General features: G+C 47.8%; 1 protein-coding gene across 2 annotated transcripts; it reads right to left on the bottom strand.

Annotated features, from left to right (window-relative positions):
* Window positions 1–1497: 1497 nt before the first annotated feature.
* DAZAP2 (DAZ associated protein 2) lies at window positions 1498–7575 on the bottom strand. Of its 2 annotated transcripts, none has more exons than XM_072654706.1 (4): window positions 7378–7575; window positions 5233–5351; window positions 4565–4810; window positions 1498–2964 (listed from the first exon to the last, which is right to left on the bottom strand). In XM_072654706.1, the coding sequence occupies exons 1-4, from the start codon at window positions 7388–7390 to the stop codon at window positions 2836–2838; spliced, it is 507 nt and encodes a 168-aa protein (XP_072510807.1). In that variant the 5' UTR covers window positions 7391–7575; the 3' UTR covers window positions 1498–2835. The 2 variants fall into 2 exon arrangements, with proteins under 2 accessions (XP_072510807.1, XP_072510808.1); XM_072654707.1 differs by lacking the exon at window positions 7378–7575 and adding an exon at window positions 6630–7019.
* Window positions 7576–9377: the final 1802 nt, after the last annotated feature.

Raw genomic sequence — 9377 nt, 5'->3', positions numbered from 1 at the left:
CGGGGTCAGGCCTTCTGGGGAATGGTTTTTGTTCAAGCGGCTAGGCAGATGACAGGAAGAAAATGAAGCATGAATGCAGGCAAAGGAGTTAGAACTGGAATCATTTGGGCAACAAGAAGCTACTAAGGATTTTTAAGGAAAGGAGTACTACAAAGGTGAGATCTATGAGTAAAGATCAACAGGATAGAGTGGGACGGGGGAGAGGGAGAGACAATCTGTTACAAGGCTATGGCTAAAGTCCAGGTAGATTGTAATGAGAGCCAGTCTATACTAGAGGGGTGGCAATGGAAAGAGAATAAACTAGAATGGACAGGGGATTAACTGCTCGAGTTAATAATGCAGAGTGAAAAGTTTAAAATCTCAAACTGTTTCCAGCATCAGAGATTGGACAAACATCACTGACACGAAGAGTGAAATTGGAAGACAAAAGAGACTTAAAGGAAAAGACGATGAGCTTGGCATTGGAAATACTGAGTTGCATCCAGGTGGAGAGGGCTCCCAAGCAGGCCTGGAGCTGAGCAATCAGGACTAGAAAGAGATCTGGAGACTTGTAGAGGCAGTAACTGTTGCTGCAGAAGAAAGGAAAACGCTGAGGAGACAAAGGCTAGGGAAACACCCTGCTTACAGGGTCAGGAAGAGGATAGAGAGACAGCAGAGTAGTCAGGTTAGGAAAACCAGGAAAATGGTGGTCTCTGAGGGCAAGGTTGGAAAGAGGGATTTAACAAACCCTCAGATGCTGTAGAGATGTTAAGGATGCTAACTGGAAAAAATAATGCCACAGAAGCATTTTATTGGGTTCACAACTCCTGGAGATCTAGAAGTTGCTCAGCACAACTTGACTCTGCCTTTGTTCTGGTTAGAATAAAATCCCCCAAGAACGCAGCCTGAAAACTCCAGGGGAAGGGGAGAAACACTGACCTTACCACCCTCTTTGTTCCGGTATCTTCTGGACTAAGCTCAGAGAAGCTTCTGGAGGGCAGCTTTTCATATCTTCTGATTGTCTTCAGCCCTAACACCCTGGTACTCAGAATTCATTTACTGAACAGGGCATTGCACTATGTGTTGGTTGTGGGCTATGGTCCACATGCTGCCAAGCAGTAAAGCGTCTGGATGTTTGGCACACCCTTGTTTTCACCCCCACAGGTGTTCCTTACTACAAAACTAGGTAAAACTGCCAATAAAACCTGGTTATACTGCAGGAGTTTTTAATCTTTCTGTGTGTCAGTGAAGCCTATGAATCCTTCTTTGAATGTTTTTTAAATACATAAGAAACCAATTATACTAAAATTATTTTTTTAATGTTTTTAAGTTCACGCACCCCAAAATTGAGAATCTCTTTTTTATTATCTTCAAATACCTGTCTGAAACCACCAAAGATGCCAGCCACAGGGATTCAGGAATTAACCTGATGGTACTGTACTAGTCAGAGCCCTCATAAGGCTACAGAAGATAATTCAGAAGACATCTAGAAATGAGCTGGGTGAGAAATACTTGGAGTTAAGGTGTAATGCAACTTCATCACTTTATTCAAATCTTCAAAATATTCTTTATTCTACATTTTTAGTATAAAAAATCCACAAGTTAAGTGCACCACAGTGAAGAGAGAGACATACAACGCTGAACTTCCATAACAGTCAATGGTACAGTCAAACACCATATATACAGAATACAGTCAAATTTAGATGAACTGAAATTATAAGATAAAATATATTCATCAAATCCAATTCCAAAAAAACAAAAATTAAAAGACTGAGGATCCCTGAATCTTTTCAACCCTAATGAGACTTCTATTGAACTCATCTTAAAGTGACCCATTCACAATACAATCCCATTAACCCAGCTCTTGAGCAGTTAATTAATGGCCATGGTCAGCTAGCTGCCTCAGACATTTAAACAGATGGCAACCAATTTCTGCTCTCAAAACTCCCCTTAATTGGACTGTGAAGTCATCTATCCCACTGTTGGAAACAGAACCCTTCCCTTGCCTCTCTCATTTTAAACCTATAGTTGACCAAAGCGCAGTTAGCATCGACATTCAGTGCTCAGATCATGTGTTTCTGGCACCAAAACAAATCAGGATGAGGCTTTTGTGTGCAGAGGCATCCATGAGAAGAGTACAAAAGGAATGGTCCATTCTCAGCCTTTGCTGAGGGGTAAGAATGGGGGTCTAAACTGTGAACACAAGTGGTTTCAGAGGATCCTTTTGAATAAAAGGTCAAAAGATAAGGAGAGCCAAGGTCTCCTCTCACATAAGAAGTAGGGAGAGGTGCAGGGAGAGAGAGAAAGAAGTCTGACTGGCTTTCTGTCCTGCACCATTGATTCAATGGAGATTGGCGAGGGAAGTGGGGGAAGGGGCAAAGGATGTGAAGGAAAAAGGCAGACATCTATGCATTTCATTTATAACAAGTAACAGAAATCAAAGACTTTAAGGAGATTTAAGACCAATCAGAATAATTTGGCAACTTTAATTCTTCAGAAGATCAAAGTTCCCTCCAAACCTAATTTGATGGTTTATTACTAAAAGCAAAGACCAGTATGGTGCAGTATTACTCCAAAGGAATTAAAGGAACATCTTCAGGGAAGATTTGCCCACATTCATTTTATGAATGGATCACCCCCCTCCCCCCACCTTGAAATGTTTTAGGGAGGTACTGCTACCATTACATGGTTTGTTATTAAGTTTTGAAAAGTGCCTGAAAGTTTGGGCACCAGAAAGACACCCCAACAACATGTGTCTAAACTTTGACTTCAGGTTAATATGACTAAAGCAGTTACATTGTGAGAAGTGCTGACGGTGTGTGATGTCTTTCCTGGCACGGGGGTGGCTTTGGTTCTTCACCAGATGGTGTAGCCACCATCCGAGCCACCCACGAAGAAGTTCCCCTTCCGCTGAGTTACTAGCACGTTGGCCCCCTGCATTACAGCAAGCTGAGCAGCATTGGGGGGGCAACCAGGGGGTGGAGGCTGGAAGTAAAGAACAAGGTTGAATGGGCACAGAAAAACTGGTGCAGGGAAAATGGGGCCCCAGGGGAAATAGGAAGGAGGGCCTATCAGGAAGAATGGCAATTTGATGAACAAGAGAATTTCGCAGGACTGGCCAACGTATTCCTTATCAGCACATTTGGGGTGCTACTCCCTTCCTGACTACCCAAAGGAAACAAAGAAGAACATTTGGAAGAGGGATACTAATATTCCTTCAAAAGATGCCCTGCTACAGTGAGACAGAGACCATGACTTGTGTAGAGTTAAGACTCATACTGGGTCCTCTACAATCCCGGAACTCTCCAAGGGTTGAGTTCCTTCTAAATCTTCTTTGGATGCTACTTTTGCTCCAAGGTGAGCCTTTTCCAGAAAGTTAACAGGACATTTTACAAATGGTAGAGAGAAACACCAAAACAAAATCCCTGGAGATTCTATCTGGGGGATCAGAATCATACTTTAAAAAGGACATCTCAAATATAGGCATATCCCATCCTATTATTTTGCTCTAAGAAAACAGAAGGTAATGATTGATAAATACCCAGTTTTCATTTTAGGGAGTAATTTACAGGGAGTTTTGTGATGTTACAGTTGTATATGGTAATTATTTATTGATGCTTTGCAATAAGAATCATATTACTGCAAAATAACTCTACTCAGAGCAATGTTATTTGGAACATATGGTAATATAACTTGTGCCCAAGAGGCAAATTCAATGTGGGGCTCTTAAGCCCCAGTAGAATATTCACAGGGAGCAAATACGGCTCTGGGACTGACCTGGTGCTTTGGGGAAATCAAGGAAAATTTATAACTACCTGTATTTACAGCTTAAGAACTTTCCTTTCTCAGAGACATAGATACCTCTTGGGTGCGTACAAAGATGCTGATATGACCATGGTTGTCACTGTTGGTGCAGAGTTACTTAAGAAAAGTTTGACCAGTTCCAAATTTCCCTTTTTAATGGATACATGGAAGACAAATTCCCAGATAATCTGGAAACAATTAAACCAAAAAATGCCAACCTCCTGGAAACAACCTGAAGATAAGATTGTGCAGAACTGTGGCCACGGTTGGTAGTAAGTTAAATGCCTACTGAGTAAAGGCAAACTTTCGTTAAACCAATTTAAACTGCTCCTTCTTTCACTCTTAGATGAACTGGGAAATAGCCCCAAATCTGAAAATCAGGAGGATAGGGTAAAGGGGTCTAGGTTTAGAAAAAGAGATTGTCAGCTACAATTAATTACCAGGTTATTGCTGCTAGAGGTTCTCCTTTCACCTCCCCCCCCTTGATACCTGCCTCACAGGTGGGTGTAAACTGTCGACAATCACTGCCCAGGGATGCTGGAGGGATTCCAGGATCAGGACCACAGATTTAGAGTTGAAAAGAGGCTTAAAGGATATCTAGCCCAGCCCCCTCATTTTATAGATGAGAAAACTGAGGCCTAGTTAAGCAACTTGTCCAAGGTCATGGGGTAATACTCAACATGAAAGAGAAGTTTGAGGTTTTAGCAACTCAGGACATTGGGATGCTTAGAGGCAAACATGCAGCACCAGGAAAGACCCAGTGTTTTCTAGTCATACTCACAGGAATGTTCCCAGCAGTAGCCCCAGCTCCAAACCTGGCACCAGGATCATATGCTCCATCCACCAGCACTGTTGAACCCGGGGGGTATACGTGACCAAGTGGATAGTAAGCCAGTGGTACAGCAGAGCCAACAGGCCCAACAGCCACAGACTGACCCATGGGAAGAAACAAAGAAGCACCAGGATATGCAGCTGACATAGTGGGAACTGTTGCAGTCCCTGGGTGCACAAAGTTTGGACGATAGAGCTAAAAAGGGGCAGAAGAAAAAACCAGTTTATTTCCTACGGTATTTATTTTGTATTTTAATAGTCAACGTTCAATTCTCCAGTAGAAACTATGTCACTTATGAAGCCAGCAAATGTCTTAATCATAGCCTCCCTCCCCCTACCTCTGAGCCTGCTCTCAAGACCCTCTCCCCAATGAGGGAGAGCCTAAGGAGAGATGTCAGGGTTGTTACAGTCACCATCATCACCTCCCCCCTCCCATACTGCTCTGCTCTCACTACCCCCTACCCAGGGCTTTCATTAGATAACACATCTTCAACCCAATAGCAATGATTTTTTTCATTCATGCCACTGTTTCTGAAATTCTAACCCTCTATAAAGACAGGGCAATGGTGGCACATGATTTCGGCCTGCTCCAACACCTAAAAATCTTGACACTCTTACCTCAGAATAGGCTGGAGGTGCATCCGTGTATGGTGGAACCTGAGGGAGATGCATGGTTTGAGGGTACACTGGATTTCCAGGAGGCTGCACAGGGTATGTGGGCTGCGTTGGATACTGCCCTAGAAGACACAAAAAGGCACGTGTAGTGGAATCATATGTGGCCAGAGAGAGGGCACGCTGCCCAAAGACTCACACAGCTGTGCAGACCCCTAGAAGTGGGGTCTGACAAACAGCTTGGAAAGGGATGATGCAGCGGAACAAACAGGGGAAGGGGGAAGAAGGTACTATCTTGCAGCTACAGATTAGGGATTCTGATAGGCCCAGGCTGGGAATTGTACAATCTACTCTACAGGAATATGCGGGGGGAGTGTGTCCAGTCAGTTTCAAGGAAAACACCTTATGAATAGGAACTCTTCTGATTATTCTCGGCTCTCTCTGAAGCTGGAGGACTTCTAGGTACCGGTAAGGATAGGAGATGGGATGTACTCATATCAATTAGTAAGGGATCCCTGGCTCCAGGGTTGGCCTTACTAATCATCCTAGTCAGGTGTCTAGATTTGGATGGGTTTCTTGCCTGGATCCAAAGGTCTACAATGACCTTCAAGGTCAACTTCAGAAAGAGGAGATTTAGCAGATGCAGAAGCCGCTAGATCATACATAGATTAAGAGATAGAAATGGTCCAAATCCCTGATTTTACAGATGAGGAAACTGAGCCCCAGAAACCTTAAATGACATACCCAAGGTCACACAGCTAATAAATGTCTGAGCCAGGATTTGCATATATATCCTGTAACTCCAGCACAACTTCCAAAGCCCATCATGGCCTACCACCACACCAGCGGTTTTCCCCCACCAGGGAAGAATAAGAGGATCTTGAAATGGAATAGACCTTAGGGACCTAGGATCACCTAAGCCAATTATCTTATCTAGAGCACTGGACAAGGAGCCAAAGCTCGGAGCTCAAATCCTGTCATAACCCTGGACAGATCACTTCACCTTTCTGTGCCTCAAGTTCCTTCATCTGCATAAAATGGGGAAAACAGCAGCACCTACATCGTAGAATCGTGGTGAGGGCCAAATAATAACAAGAAATCACTGCAAACCCTTGAGGGTTTGCAAAGCACTTTACACTTCTCATTTCATTCGATCCTTAAGACAAATCTGGGAGGCAGGTGTTAATTACTTCCGAGTATTAGCCTAAAAGCAATGGAAGAAGCCACATCCCTATCCCTTTTAATTTGTAAAAAGGGTTTGCGTCCAGTTCTGTTAAATGCGAATGTCATTTACAAATAAACATTTTGCTTTAAAAAGCGAAAAATAAGTCAACCGACTTTGCCACTGTTTTACAGAGGAGTAAACTGAGGCCCAGGTAAGCTGACCGGTCCGCACTCCTTACCAGACTATCCAAATGCCACCTATAGTGACAATTATTGGTCGTTATTGGGAGCCTAATGGTTAGAGGGCACTCTGGATCCGGGAAGTGGAGTAACTTGCCCAAGGTCACACGGTGGGCCTCAGACCTGAACCCCAATCTGGGCTCCTTCCCCTCCCCGGCCAGGCCCCGTTAGAAGGGCTTCCCAGACAATAGAACAATCCAGGGAGAGGGGCGGAGGGCGCCCCGACCCCCGGAGGGGGCTCGCGCCGGTGCTGGGCCGATTTAACCGACACATTCACAGCTATCAAGAAAAGGGAGGCCGGCAGCAAAGCGAGCAGCCCCAGACCGCGGCCCCTAGAGCCCAGCCCTCCCCCAAAGGCACCGACGCTCCCCCTCCAGCTCCCCCAGGCCGGAGGAGGGATGGGGGGCGCCCGTCACCAGGCAGCTCTCGGTCCCGCCCCCGTCCGGCTTCTCATTGGCCAAGCCCCATCGGAGCCCTCGCTCCCCATTGGCCTCGCGGCCTGCCCATCCCGCCCCGGCCCCCCTGCAGCTCAGAACTGCGCCACAGGCTTTAAGGGAAAAAGCTCAGGGAGGGGGCGAGCGGCCGTGGCTCGGGGCCTCGACCGGGAGCGAGCGCGACGCGGGCCCGGGGCCTGGCCCCTCAGCGACGAAGGCGGCCGGCCCCCGTCCGGGCCTACGGCTCCCCGAGGCCCCCGGCCGGCCGGCCCCCGGCCCTGCCCCGCCGGCTTCGCCCCCTGTCCGCTCTTGCCTTTGCTGTTCATGGCGGCGGCGGGTCCGGTTCGGCTTGGGGCTGCGGACGGTGTTTTTTTCGTCCTCTTCCTGTTCCAAGTCACTTCCGTGTCATGTGACGCGCCGTCCTCCCAGAGTCACGGGACGTCCTGGTGACCCCCCCCCCAACCCCTCCTGCGCCGCCACCGGAAGCCCCGCCCCCGGGCGGTGTCTCCAGGGTCAGGACTGAGCTGGGGGTGTCGGGCCTGCCTGGGCCCTCCCCTCTCCGACCCACCCCGGCCCCGCCCTGCAGTCCCAACCTCGCGGGCCCGGTCTACCCGCTCCGCCTCGGGCCACTCGGAGGCTGGGGCTGGGCCGGCCAGCGCCCGTCCCTGCCTCTCCCTAACCCTTCCCGGGTGGCTTCCTCCGAGAAGCCTTCCCAGTTTAGCTCCGCCCACGCCGACACGAAGGAAACGGCGCCCTCGATTCAACCCCCACCCCACCCCCATTTCACAAAGGAGGAAACGGACGCCTGGTGACTTTGGTAAAGCCACAAAATGAGTTTCGTTTTAGAAAGGTTTATTCCTGTCTCCTCGTGAAGCCAGCACGCCTGGGCTCCTTTCCCTTCCTCCCCGTCTCGGTGCTGCCGTCCCACATTACCCCCCGTTCATCCGGTGGATACACAGATACACGCACGTGTGTGTACATACACATACACGTCTCTGTGTGTTACGGGCGAACAGCTGCGGGCTATACGCATGCGTGTTCTTTCCAGATGGATACATGTAGCACGCAAACGGCTCCGGACAAGCGGTGCGTGCAGGCCCCTTCCCCGCACGCCGGGAGCTTCACGAGAGCCGGACGTTCTTGTCCTGGTTCGAAGCCTGGCGCACGTCAGAGTTTAGTAAGTGCTGGGGGACCGAGCACCTGGCCGGGCCCCGCTGCGGGGCTAGTCCTTGACCTCCTGCTCCAAGGTCAAGGTCATTCAGAGCCGCACGTCACCGGGGGAAGATCCTCGTCCCTAAAGCAGCGAAGCCGTTCTGGACGTTTGTTTGCGAGAGGACTAAAGCTTGAGGCTTTGACTTAACTCGCCTGTCACGTAAAGGAAGACAGCCTAGGACAGGAGTTGTTGGGGGGCCTAAGCTTCGCGAGACTCCCCCCACTTGAGACAATACACCTTCCTGACTGCGTGGGGTCCCCGGGGAAACTGGGGAGCTCCAAGGACCTGGGTCCACCTGAGCCAAGCTGTATCCTTGGTGACTAGCATCCTTTCTAGGCCACTACTGAGTAGATTTCTTTAGTTTATGGTCATATAGCCTTCAGGCATTTCAGTTCATCCCAGTCCTGAGCCTGAACCACCGGGCCACAGACAGTCTGGCCTCCTTCACTGACCAAGCATGTCCACTCCCACATTCATGTGTTTCCATAGGCGGCCCCTCATTCCTGGAATGCATTTACTTCTCCCCTCTCCTTCAAAGTCTTAGCTGCCTTCAAGGCTCAGTTCAGTGCCATGTTCCAGGTCAATTTTTTTCCTATGTTACCTAACTTTTAATACTCTATCGCTCCTCAAATTATTTTATATGTACATGTCATATCCTTCCCAGAGAATGTAAGTTCCTTGAGGGCAAGATCTACAAAAAAATGTCACTGTATCCCTAGCACCTGGTACAGTACCGAGCATGTATTGTTCATTTATTCAGTCATATCCAAGACGTATGGACAGTAGCATGCCAGCCACTTCTGTCCTCTACCATCTCCCAAAGTCCATCCAAGCTCATGTTTATTGTTTCTATAATGCTATCCATCTCATTCTCTGCTCTCCCCCTCCCCTTTTTACCTTCAATCTTTCCCAACCCCAAGGTCTTTTCCAGTGAGTTCTTCTTATGGCCAAAGCATTTAAGTTTCAGTTTCAGTCCTTCCAATGAGTAGTCTGAATTAATTTAAGTACTGACAGATTTGATCACCTTGCAGTAGCTTAATAAAAGCCTGTTGTCATTTTTTTGAGGAAAAAGTCCAAGCTATAAATAACCATATGAAAAA

This window comes from Notamacropus eugenii, chromosome 3 (genome assembly GCF_028372415.1).
Source record: "Notamacropus eugenii isolate mMacEug1 chromosome 3, mMacEug1.pri_v2, whole genome shotgun sequence".
In the NCBI taxonomy this organism is placed as follows: Eukaryota; Metazoa; Chordata; class Mammalia; order Diprotodontia; family Macropodidae; genus Notamacropus; species Notamacropus eugenii.
Note: the sequence above shows the minus strand (reverse complement) of the source record. Positions and strands in the feature narration are given on the sequence as shown.